Below are 12,056 nucleotides of genomic sequence, written 5' to 3'. Positions count from 1 at the left end.
AGCGCTAATTGCCTTCCAACTCAGCTCCGTCAAGCAGGAATGTTTGCCAAGAAGTGTGTCTTCCCACGTGCTCCTCGGGCCCAAGGAAGCTCACCCTCTCTGTGCCACTAAACAGCCCAGAGGGCCAATTACACTCTCTCAGGGGTAATAAGTCTGTTGTGACAGCGGTAGCGTTGGGCTCGCAGATGAAGCCAATGGGCCTCGCCGGGTGCCAGTCAGCTGGGTGGGTCCAGCCAATGGGGTGGCTCATTGGGGCGTGGAGGACAGAGTGCGAGGTTAGCACAAACAGAGCGGCGGCCTTTTGTAATCTTTTCAGTTGTTCTCGCCCCCCAATCCCCCACCACCCCCCCACCCCTTTATTCTCGGTTGTTTACGGAATCAAACAGAATCTGTAATGAATATTAGGAAGCGGCCCTGCATAAATCAATGTTATCTGATGCCAGCTTGTTGCGCTCACATGAGTAATGCCTGGCTGCCTCGCCCCCCTCTGCCTCTCAGCTCCCCTTCACTGGAGATGCTGCCAATATTCTCAGCTAGGATCAGAGTTCTCTCCAGAGGGGGAGTGTGTGCCCTGCTCTACAGGAATCATCTCACTGTGTGTGTGTGTGTGCGCATCTGTGGCTCTTGTTGCATGCGTGTGTGTGTGTGTGCTTTCTCTTTTTGCATGTGTGTGTGTGTGTGCTTTCTCTTTTTGCATGTGTGTGTGTGTGTGTGTGCTTTCTCTGCATGTGTTTTTCTTCTATGTTTTCACTTGAGTATATGTTTGCTAGGTGTTAATAAAAGATGCTTGAGAAAATGATGTTTGTGTGTACTAGTGAAGGAACTGTCATTTGCAGCATCCGATGCTGAAGGGGATAATGCAATCCCCCGCTGTCCTTAGTGTTTACTGTTTGTTTGTTTGTATTGTGTTTATGTTTATGCTCTGTGATGTGTTTACTCCGCAGTGGTCCGAGGATCCCTGCGCTGCCCATCTCACCCAGAGGGACGGCTACCAGGCCACCACTCAGGGTCAGCTCAAAGACCAGCTCTACCAGGAGACCATCAACTACTTCGACAAGGGCAAAGTAAGGATTCTACTGACTGATTTTCAATCATTCAGTCAATCAATCAGAGCATATTATTAAAGCAGGGGTACGTGCTGACTACAGCAGTGGGCCGCTAGGGCCTGCTGGACCTTCTCTGCAACTATTGAACTATTTTCAAACTGATGAAACATGAATTCTTTAATACTGTTTAAGTTTACCGTTTATTATTTGTGTATACCTCTTTTTTCCCGATCGCTTCCCACTCAGGGTTTGATTGACAGCATGAGAGGTAGAGATGGGGAGATAATAGTTTTTATCCAGTCACATTTCATTCTTTGCCAAGCACCGGCTCAGGCTTTAAATATGTACATTGAGAAGAAGTTATATTTTGGCTATATTGGTTTAATTAGCCAATCAGATTTACTTATTTTGACACTGAACTAATTGTTATTGAAGGCTCTGTCACAAAACCTACAGTCCACCTCTGCTATATAGGTTCAGAATTTGAACTCACTCCAAAAAATCACTCATTCCAACTACTAAAATATTCTGTCTAGTTTCTGTAGAAAAAGTGGACACGATTTGTCCTTGTATGCTGGGAAAGGTTCAGTTTGCCCAGTCTGTTCCTAATGGTCTGGGCCGGGAAAGATTTCGAGATAACTGCTCTGGGCCCCCAGCTTTGATTGAACAAAGTAATGAGCACCTGTCAGGCTGGTTGGTGGGAGTTGAGTGAATTTCTAAACAGGCACAGTGGAAGGCTACTATGACAGCCACAATGCAGGTCCTTTAATCCCTGCTGGCAGGAGATGGCTGATGAGAGGACAGAAATGCTGAGCAGCGTTTTTTTTCTCCTCTCTTAAAGTCCATCCTCTTCACCTTGTACACGCCAGGCAATGCAAATGATCCCTTGATTCCGTTGCCCCCTTAAAGAGGTTATGCAGCTGACCTGAATGGTAAAGAGCTGGTCGTGGGGGGGGGGGCTAGGGGCCCCTGTGGCTGGCAGGTCAGGAGACAGCAGAGAGGGCTGTGACAACGCTGCGGATGACCCGGTCCTTTTGAGTAGCAGTCACACACTACTCCTGTCAAGGACAGCATTGCAGATGCAGAAGGGATTGCAAATGCAGGGTGGTTGGAGCTTGCCTTCTGATCACTAGCTTTGTTCTTTCTTTTTCCAACATTCTGTGTTTGTTTGTCTTGTTCGTTCTCTTTTCAGCTCTATTTTTATTGTTGTGCTCTTTCTCTTTTATCTTTCTTTATTAATATTTTAGCTTCTTTATGTCTGCCTCTCTCTGTGTCTTTAAGTCTGCGTTGGTGTAGAACATAGATAAACTGTTCACTCACAGCAACTGGTAAAGGCTGTTGATGCATCAAGCGGAAGCCTCAGCCAGCGTTTGGTCAATGTTTGGAAAGCGTTCCCCTTCAATAGCCATCAGCCTTGTGGGACGAGTGCAGATGGCAGCCGATGCCCCCCTCTCACTCTGGAGACCTCACCCCACAGCCCAGCCAGAGCGGCAGCCGTCCTCAGCTCAGTCCACTAGTGTCCACCCCAGGGGCATTCCCTCAGTCAGCTCGCCAGGAAAAAAATCCATTTGTCCTCTTCTCAACCCACCTTAAATAGCAGATATTAATTGCACTTAGAATATGAGCCATTGAATCGTCAAGTGACTCATTCGTTTGTACTGAATTGCGGCTGGCAGTGTAACAGAGGAGTGTTAAGCGTGAGGTATAATTCACACGCTTGGCTCTAAATTTCACGCCCCTGCGGCGAACGCCTCCCTGTCATTGGGTGCCATTAAAGTTGACTGGTTTCCTTGTCATATGTAAGTCATTTGAGGGCGTTCTGCCTGGTCAGCTGAAGCGTGTCGGGGCCACTCTCGCGTGGTGACTGATGCCCGGCCTCTCTGCTGAGGCGTCTCCTGTTTCACTGCGCTGATCACACATTTGTCTTCTCCCCTTGAGCGTCGCCCATTCTTTCTGGTCATTAAAGGAAAAAAGTGTCGCCACCTGGGAATATGAGAAATGTTTGCCTTTTGTACCTTTGACTCCTAGGGGTTTTGTGTAAGATAACAGGCTGAAAAAAAAAACATTTGACATGCTTTTTCTGTGGGTTTTTCGGCAACAGTAGCGATGTTTTCCTATGCATTTCAGACTTGTCATACTGATGTTGTCTGTGGCATTTCAGATGTGGGAGGAGGCCATCATTCTGGGGAAGGAGCTAGCTGAGCAGTACGAAAATGAAATGTTTGACTTTGAGCAGCTGAGTGCTTTGTTGGTAAGTGCAGACATTTCTGTTTTTTACTTTTCCCCTGATGTGTCAAACTGTGCAAGTTGGAGACATAATGGCCAAAACAAGGCATTTCATTAAAGAAAATGTGATGTGGGAAATCTGTCAGCGGCTTCACTCTTGTCATTACATAAATGAGAGGCGAACATGGAGAGCAGGTGCTGGCCAGCCCTACTTCTGGAATCCAATCAATTCTTTTAATTAGTCAGTTCTGTGCTAAAGGAGATCGAAACCTCATGAATGCCTCTGCTCTCAAGGAAGAGGATAGGACTAATCCTGTTCTCTAGGCTTTACTGCCTTTTCCGCTTTGCGGACTGCACTAACTGAGCTTAAATTAGGAAAATCACATAGAGTGGTAGTCATCATCACCCTCCCCATTGAAGCTGTTTCTCTACAAGGCCTCAAGCTCATGTTTGCAACATGTTTATGCACTAACATAACATGGCATTGTAAACCTCCGGGTGCTGACAGCACTCCGGTGCTTCCATTATAAATGCATGTGTGTGTGTTTTGTGTTCCTCTGCAGCGCAAGCAAGCTCAGTTCTACGAGAACATCGTCAAGGTGATCCGGCCGAAGCCTGACTACTTTGCCGTGGGCTACCACGGCCTGGGCTTCCCCTCGTTTCTCAGGGTGAGTGAAACACGCCACCACAGCTCTGGTGAGGGGCCACGCGGCAACCCGCACACATGAAATAAGCAGCGGCGTAACAGGCAACCTCCAGGTCTACCCGTGCCCAGTCCTCCCTCTCGCTCTCCACAGCAGTATTTGGGTGTGCGTTTCCCCGTTGTCTTTCGCTAGTCTGCTGGGAAGCCGAGAAGGTAAACATCGTGCGGCAACACTTTCTTCATGCTCTTCTTTTTCTCCTGTCCTCACCTCCGCTCCAAAAAGGAACGTTCGGAGAATCTCAAACAGCCGCCTCGCTCCAGTAAGCCAGCACTCTGCTCGTCTGGAAGGGCGCCCTTCACTAAAAGAGGCGTGCATTTGGCTCAAGTGGGGGTGTGAGCATCGTAGCAGATCAAATAAAATACATAAATGATGTTTAATCAATGGGGCCAGGTTAAAGGTGGCTGGTTTTAGCCTCTGGTGGTGTGATGGTTTAATTTGTTGCTTGTGCATTAGCCAGGCATGACCTGCAGGCTTTCCTAGTAATGCGAGCAATCATGAGAGCCAAGGGTTTTATAGATACATAAATTCTTTCTGTGCGGTGCTGTTTCTTTATTTATTCACTTAACTGTTTGTTTATTAAGCAGGCACTCATGAGCCAACATCCTCTTTTTGCTGATTGCTCATCCTGTTCAGATGTGAACCCCCTGTTCGCCAAATAGTCCATCATGTCATTTGACCAATACCTCAGGAACATATAAACCAATAACAGTGCAGGCTTATGGCCTCACCAGCTTATCCATAGTGTTTTTCAGAGCAGTCTGCTATCTAATGGTGATGGACTTTTCACATCCACCTTCTATACACACACTGCTCCACTGTGCTGTGCCTTATGCACATGGGCCTCTGGTCTAAATCTATCATTCAGCCATTGTGACGACTCATGGATATGAATAAAAGAGCTTTTGATGAGAGATGGCCCCTGAGTTAAAGCGTCTAAATGCATATCAGTCTACTTATATTCCCTAAAGTTGGCTAGACTTTGAATTGGACAAAGCTAATAGAGTGCAAGTCTTCTGGGTGACCCGCCCCCTGCGAGGGCCTGACTGTGTTGCCATGGCACCTGGTGGGGGTGGTCTCTGGCAGAGTTGCAGTGGAGAGGCTCGACACCCTCGGCGGGCCACGGAAATCTTCCCAAATGTGCTTTATGTTTTGGATACTCCCTGCAACAATAGATTAATGGATGGTAGCTTATCTCTCCTTCCCTCTCCTCCTCCCTCTTTATCTATCTCACTCTCTCGCTCTCTCTTTCTCTTTCTCATGCGCATGCTCTCCCACTTCCCCACTCCCCCCTGTTCAGTGGAGGTAGAGCTGCTCAGCTTTGCTAAAGATTTGGCGGAGATGAATGGCCCACTCCTGCACAGTCAAGTAAATAAGTAAACTGTTATAAGGGTCGGCATAGTTGCTGCTGCAGAGGTGTGTGTGTGTGTGTGTGTGTGTGTGTGTGTACCTCAGTGTAGCTTCTTGTTTATTCTCTGTAAAATTAAATTTCATAATGCAACACCACCTGAAACGTTCTCATCATGAGAAGTAGTCTGGCCTGCATCCATGTTCGGCCTCAGTGCTCGGTGCTGTGGCGTTGAAATGAGTTAGCACAGGGTCTAGCCATCATATTAAGCCCGTCCACACTTACCAACCTCAGGTAATATAGAAATACTGGGCCTGAATAATCCCCAAGCACTGGCACTCGCAACTAATTACCAAACAGGACGCCTGTGGCTAAATAATGCAGGCCAAGATTTGCAGTGACCCCCTCAAAGGCAATAAAGTCATTAATAGTGGGGAGGATTACATAGCCAAAACAACACCGCTCTCCAGCCTGCTTCTATTATTTGATCAGCATTTCTAAATGAAGAGGGGCTCGTCATAAATGCTCTTTGCTGGTGATGAATTGCATAATTATATATCCTCTGCATACATCTCCGCCTGGCAGTCCGGCGCCAAATACATTTCCCCTCTGCAAATGTAGATAAATGCTGTGAAAAGTGTTTTTATTTGTGCTCGCACACTGCTAGTTGAGTTTGTTCAATAGTTCAATAACTCTGATAAAGGCACTTGTTTTTGCGCCCCTGAGAATTGATTTTGCCCAATAGGGCTTAATGCAGATGCTTATGATGTATTACTTGCTAATGTAGGCAAACAGCAGGATATTGTAAATAGTATATTAAATACTAAACTCCAGCTCTTAATCTGCCAGCTCGGTGCCCTGAGGGGATTCAAGTAAAGATGGGCTGAAATTATAGACTAGGCAGGTGCACAGTGAAAATCCAAAGGTGATGCTGTATTTGATTAAATTAGGGTTCTCCAGAAGCATGGCATAACATATCTTTATTTCCTAACCAGTGATAGAATGGTCGCTGTACTGCATAGACATTTTCTGGGCATGTAGGACTTCTGTTTTTATAAAAGTGTCGGAGGAGTAATGTGTGTGTTGCCTGATAATGATTATGTCAACTTGGTGCCATCATCTATAGTATGTCAGAAAATTGTCTGTTGGAAAACGACCAAATGTGTGTCCATATCTGTTGAAGATGCCACAGCGTAAAGAAGCTGTTAGAAGCTGCACATACATCTGGCTGGGAGTTCTGAGAGCACCATTCTGCTCTGCCTGCCTTGCTTGGCTGCTGCAGAAACAAAATCAAGAGCTCTCTCCTGGAAGGAAGTTGCTGCTTGAAATGGGCGCTTAGCACAATGTGAATCCGCCTGGTTACCCCTTCTTCACTTCTCCACTTGTAGAGTTGAAAGGACTGAGAGAAAGGGAAGCCGGTTCTCAGGAATTCTCAGTTTGGTTGACACAGAACAACACTGCCTGTTTTTATGGGTATAAGAAAACAGTACAGCCAATGAATATATAGCAATACATGTTCATCAGCCTTTTTTACTTTGAAATACATCCACTAAGGAGTCAGTGATTTACTGCACAACATAACAATGTGATGAAAATTCACAAATAGTTCAGATATAGTTATCTATTGTCCTTTATGGCTTCTTTTATGGAACTAATTTCAGACTCAGTTCTGGATAGTCAATGGTCTCGTCTGCATTGCTGTGGTGAGAAGACTGAAGCTCCGCTTGGAACAGACGCAGTAGTGCAGCTGGTCATTTTATAAACCTGTCCATGACAGGAGTACTTCAGCTCAGCTGCACCCAAAGTAGCCTAGTTACGTTTTCACAGATGTTTGTCACCTGATACTCTACCCATAACAAAATGGCAGTATGGTGTGCAGAAAACATCCTAAGCAGGCAGGTTTAAAAGCAACATACCTGATTTCACCCCAAATGTTGCATCTATTGAAATTAAGGGACAATAATTGCCCTGGATTATAGTAAACTGTCTATATAGTTTGGAAAAGTTATTGCATTGTGGTTTAAACGGTGATTGTTACAGTCCATTTTAGTCATATTTTTTCATTATGAGGTAATTTTGGTAACACTAATTGAGCTTTTTCACACTGTGCTGTTGTGCCTTGGAGTGGTAATAGAAATTTCGGGGAAGGCATGGAAAGATGCAGGGGGGTTGGATATTTCCTTTGACAAGTTGAGAGAAGGGGCCCTCATTTTCCACAAATCTCCTTAAATGTACTCCTAAGCACAGTGCTCTTGGGCGGCTGTTCTCAGCAGATGCCCCGCAGATCACACAACAATTAGCTAAGTGCTGTGAACGAGGCGATAAGTAGCTATTCTCCTCTCCCGCTCCGTGACCATGGAGTGTTGATTAAAATGATTCAGCCATCAGTGTCCGATCCGCACCTGGCCCCAGACTGTGCCAGGCCTCACCCAGTCCACATGCTTCCCTAGCCCCCGCTAACAAGTGCCACGCAGTTTTGTCTTTTTTTCTGTCTAGAGCTCGCTCAATAAGCCAATTTATTTAAAACACTGGTCTGTTTGCCAGGCCCACAACGACCTTGCCTCCTGCCGGCTAGCACAGGCAGAATTGCCAGGAGCTGTGCACAGTCACAGCCGTGCCAGCCCCCTTGATATGCAGATTATGATAATGCATTTTAACCCCCTTTAGAAGTGCCAGAAACACTGATTAAAATTCAGTATTTAAATAGAATTCCAAATGTCCTCAGCCATTCCATTTTTTATACCATTGCATGTAGATACACTTATATTTACTTTTAAATGCCCTGGGGCATGCTGATATTGAACAATGTTAAAACAGTCTCTGGAGGGAGTAAGGCATTGGTGTAATGAAGGTTTGTTATTACTGTGTTATTACTGATATGTAAACACTTTATTAACATTGTTTTTGCCTAAGTGGTTTCCCCCAATTCTCTTTCTTGCTGTGTTTCCCTTGAGACTGATGTTAATATCTTTGGAAAGTAACACGTATGGCAAATGTCAAATATGTATCACTCATTTATACTAATGCTTTGTTTTTTTTCTCCCCCAGAATAAGATGTTCATCTACCGGGGCAAAGAGTACGAGCGCAGGGAGGACTTTGAGGCGCGCCTGCTCACTCAGTTCCCCAACGCCGAGAAGATGAAGACCACTAACCCACCTGGAGAGGAGATAAGGAACTCACCCGCTCAATGTATCCTCATGTACCGCTTATCGCATCATACCTCTCTCTCCCTCTCACACACACACACACACACACACACACACACACACAGACATGCACACCATATCATTGGAGGTCATGGTCCTAAGCTGTGTTGGTTCTTATTTATGTAAATTAAAACCCGAGGAATCATTTAAGTCAGATGTGTAGCTAAGAGTTCCTAATCCATTGTTCTTGCTGCGTGTGAAAGTGTTTGAATATAACTAGATGAAGGTAAGGTGAAGAGCTGAGGCCTGGCTTAGGATTTACTCTGTTCTAATGCACTAAGCCCCTTGTCACATTAGCTACCGAAAATGCTTTTCTATGTCATTTTTATGCAAATAGTACAAGCACAGGTGTATTACATGTGTGCGCTTGTGTCTTTTTTTGTCTTCACATGTTTACAGTTTATTGCTGTTTTTCTTAATATCTATGACCAAAAGACATCCAGTGTTTCACAGTCAAGCCCATCCTTGAGCTTCCACCAAAGTTCCAGAACAAACCGGTGTCGGAGCAGATCCTGAGGTAAGCTCGTTCACTCCAGTATTTACTTCCAGCCTCAATTATTCAGCAGTTCAGCCTGCACTCCCGCTCCAGACGAAGAGGGATCTTTTAGAGTTCGCTCCAGTTGCATTATTAATACCATTGATTCTCCCCTCAGACATATTTATCCTAGATTACGCTCTCGCTCAAATTTCAATCAAACCCGCTGGCACCGCTAGCAAACATCACACAAGGAAGAAGGCAGGCTCTGAAATGGTGGAATGTTTTTGAGTTTTTCAAATGGCAGCTGAGGAGCAAGACTCCCAAATCCCCTTTTTCTTCTGTGCATGCAGAGTGAATTGAGCAGTCAGTGACTTTAGAGCTTCATGCTAAACTTCCTGTAGGAAGGTCAGCGCTGTTCCTGGATCAGTGAGCGCTCCCCCATCACACAGGGACAGGTAGAGAGAGATAATGGGGAACTGTGCCCAGGAGTAAACAGGGTTTGACCTCACTGGGCTGGGTGTTGGTTTAGAGGTGGGTGTGTGGCAGCTCTCCAAAGTCACTAGCATTGCCCTCTAATGCACACCCCCTTTATCTCACATGTAGAGTAGAGAATAGAGCCTCATCAGCACTCCAAATTGAGAGAGAGAGAGAGAGAGAGAGAGGGAGAGAGAGAGAGAGCACTCCCCTTGTGAAGATGGAGATAGTAGAAGGACAGAAAGCTAGTTGTGTCTGAGAGGCTGAGAGCTGGCCATGGTGGAGGGTCAGGGGTTTATATGTGCATGTGTCTGTGTGTGTGCGTGTGTGTGTTTGCCTAGCGGGTCTGATTGGACTGTGTAGCTGTGTTAATTGGCTGGATTAGAGGCCTGTGTGTGTGCGAGCCGATAGGAGGCCCGGCTCGCTCGGCCGCACTGTTTGCTCAGGGCTCAGAGATCAGCCGTGCACAGAGACGGAGCAAAGCTGCTCTCCCACACCACCGCCACCGCCATGCCGCTTCCAGCAGCTCACTCCTCCTCTGGCTGTCACTCTCCCTCTCTCTCTCTCTCTCTCTCTCCCTCTCTCTCTCTCTCTCTCTCTCTCTCTCCCTGTCTCTCTCTCTCCCTCTTTCTCTCTCTCTCTCTCTCTCTCTCTCTCTCTCTCTCTCTCTCTCTCTCTCTCTCTCTCCCTCTCTCTCTCTCCACTGCCCTTTTGATTCATCTCTCCCACTGTCCCCTTTACCTCCCTGAATGTCATACACTCTCTCTAACCTTCATCATTTCAACCTTTGTGTTGTGCCTTTTCCTCTTTCTGTCTGCCTCTCTCTCTCTCTCTCTCTCTCTCTCTCTCTCTCTCTCTCTCTCTCTCTCTCTCTCTCTCTCTCTCTCTCTCTCTCTCTCTCTCTGCCCCCCCCCCCCCACACACACACACCCACTCAACAACCATGTCATCTGTGCATTCCGGTCCCAGGCAATGGATTGTAAATAGCTTAATTGTGTGATAGTGAGGCCTTTATATCTGACTCCCGATCTGTTTATTAGATCAGAAGCAAGGACGGCTGGAGCCCTCAGATCTCACGTTGGCCTCAGCTGTGGCACACAACTCCAGGCCGCGGCGCTTTTGAAAGGGCTGATGTAATTCCGTGGGTTTGAAGTGGGGCGAGATCAGGTTTTTCATTCAGCCACGACAACAGAGCCTGGCTCCTGGCGGCAGTGTTTTGGTGTGTGTTCGCTGGGCTTTGACCTTGTAGATAAACCCTGGACAAGGTTGCCCGCTCTGCCTCCCTGCCATGCCAACGGATTGGTGTTTCTCATCCACGCAGGTCCAGCAGCGATGTTGCCAAAATCGAGCCGCACGCTCTGTGAGAGAAGGAAAACAAGTTCTAATGGAAACAGGTTTCCAAAAAAAAAAAATGGTTTCTGTGCCACCATTGCAGTTGGAACTGGGTGCTTTTGAAAGGACCAGCCATTGCTTTGGATTTCTTATTTATATCACGCCATAATTATGAAATCTGATTGAAAGAGATTTGCAATACCATATGGTGTGCTTTCCCTGGGAAAGGACAGAAGCATTATGAGCTGTGTGGTGTGTCAAAGGAGTGGGTTGTCCTTGTGGGAGTGCGCTCACATGTAGTGTGTGCGTGTGTAGGGGGGTGTGTGGGTATGTGTGAAGGACATGGTTATTCTCCTGAGATTCAGCAGACAATGCTAAACCCATACCTCATGGCTCAGCCTTTCATGCCTGAAGACTGAAGACAGGTGGAGCCACCCACCCCCACACCTATAAGAACCCATTTGGAGTGGCATGTTTGCTCAAGGGCTGCAAAGGACCTTCATCTAGTCTTTATCTCTTCCAATCAAGGTGTGACCGTGTGCTTGTGTGTGTACATGTGTACCTGACATTGTAGGTTCATGTTTTTCTCTCCTGTTTGTCTTTTTAACTCCCTTGCAGTTTCTACACTGTAAATGAAGTCAACAAGTTCCAGTATTCCAGACCAATTAGGAAAGGGGAGAAGGACCCAGACAACGAGTTTGCAGTAAGCGTGATGTTCTGTTTTGCTGCATAACACACAGAGCCACGTGTTACAGCACTCATGCATCCCTGTAGACCTCTGAAGTTTGCCTACAAAAAAGGCACAAAAGCTGCCATATTTGCCCATTGTAAGGAGATCCGGGTACCATCTTTGCCCATATAAGGAGATCCAGATCCTTTTTGATGGCCATCTTCAGAGGTCTATGTCTCACCATTGGGTGTTTTTCATGCTGTTTTGTCTGATTGTTAAAGACTATCTTACGGTGATTAATAAATACTCCAGATTTGGTGCTTCATCAAGACCAACTTTTGGTCTCTGGTGATGCTCCAAAGTCTTTGTGGATTCGCATGAAAGCATGTGTGTTCCCCGGTATAAATTAATGTCTGTGGTGCAGATTAACCACAGGAAACATTCAGCTCCCGTAGTGTTTTTCCTGCACTTTGCTTTACTTCAGTACATTTGAACAGGTTCCAGAGTCATCATTTGACATTTTCTGCATCTGCTTATGGAAAAAGCTCCTCTCCCAACCACAATTAATGAGCTG

General features: G+C 46.2%; 1 protein-coding gene across 2 annotated transcripts in view; it reads left to right on the top strand.

The window, feature by feature from the left end:
- Window positions 1-12,056, top strand: part of dock1 (dedicator of cytokinesis 1) — a 220,843-nt gene that overhangs the window by 185,730 nt on the left and 23,057 nt on the right. For both annotated transcript variants that reach the window (XM_076298676.1, XM_076298674.1), the window contains exons 38-43: window positions 945-1,064; window positions 3,208-3,297; window positions 3,836-3,940; window positions 8,370-8,511; window positions 8,964-9,045; window positions 11,431-11,515. In XM_076298676.1, the coding sequence (XP_076154791.1) occupies window positions 945-1,064; window positions 3,208-3,297; window positions 3,836-3,940; window positions 8,370-8,511; window positions 8,964-9,045; window positions 11,431-11,515 (624 nt within the window). The remainder of the gene's footprint in view (window positions 1-944; window positions 1,065-3,207; window positions 3,298-3,835; window positions 3,941-8,369; window positions 8,512-8,963; window positions 9,046-11,430; window positions 11,516-12,056) is intronic.

This window comes from Alosa pseudoharengus, unplaced genomic scaffold (genome assembly GCF_046254945.1).
Source record: "Alosa pseudoharengus isolate Yale_2024_CS ecotype anadromous, Long Island Sound unplaced genomic scaffold, YU_APseudo_1.1 YU_APseudo_1.1_scf_21, whole genome shotgun sequence".
In the NCBI taxonomy this organism is placed as follows: domain Eukaryota; kingdom Metazoa; phylum Chordata; class Actinopteri; order Clupeiformes; family Clupeidae; genus Alosa; species Alosa pseudoharengus.
The sequence above is the reverse complement of the archived record's forward strand: the minus strand, read 5'-3'. Positions and strand labels throughout refer to the sequence as shown.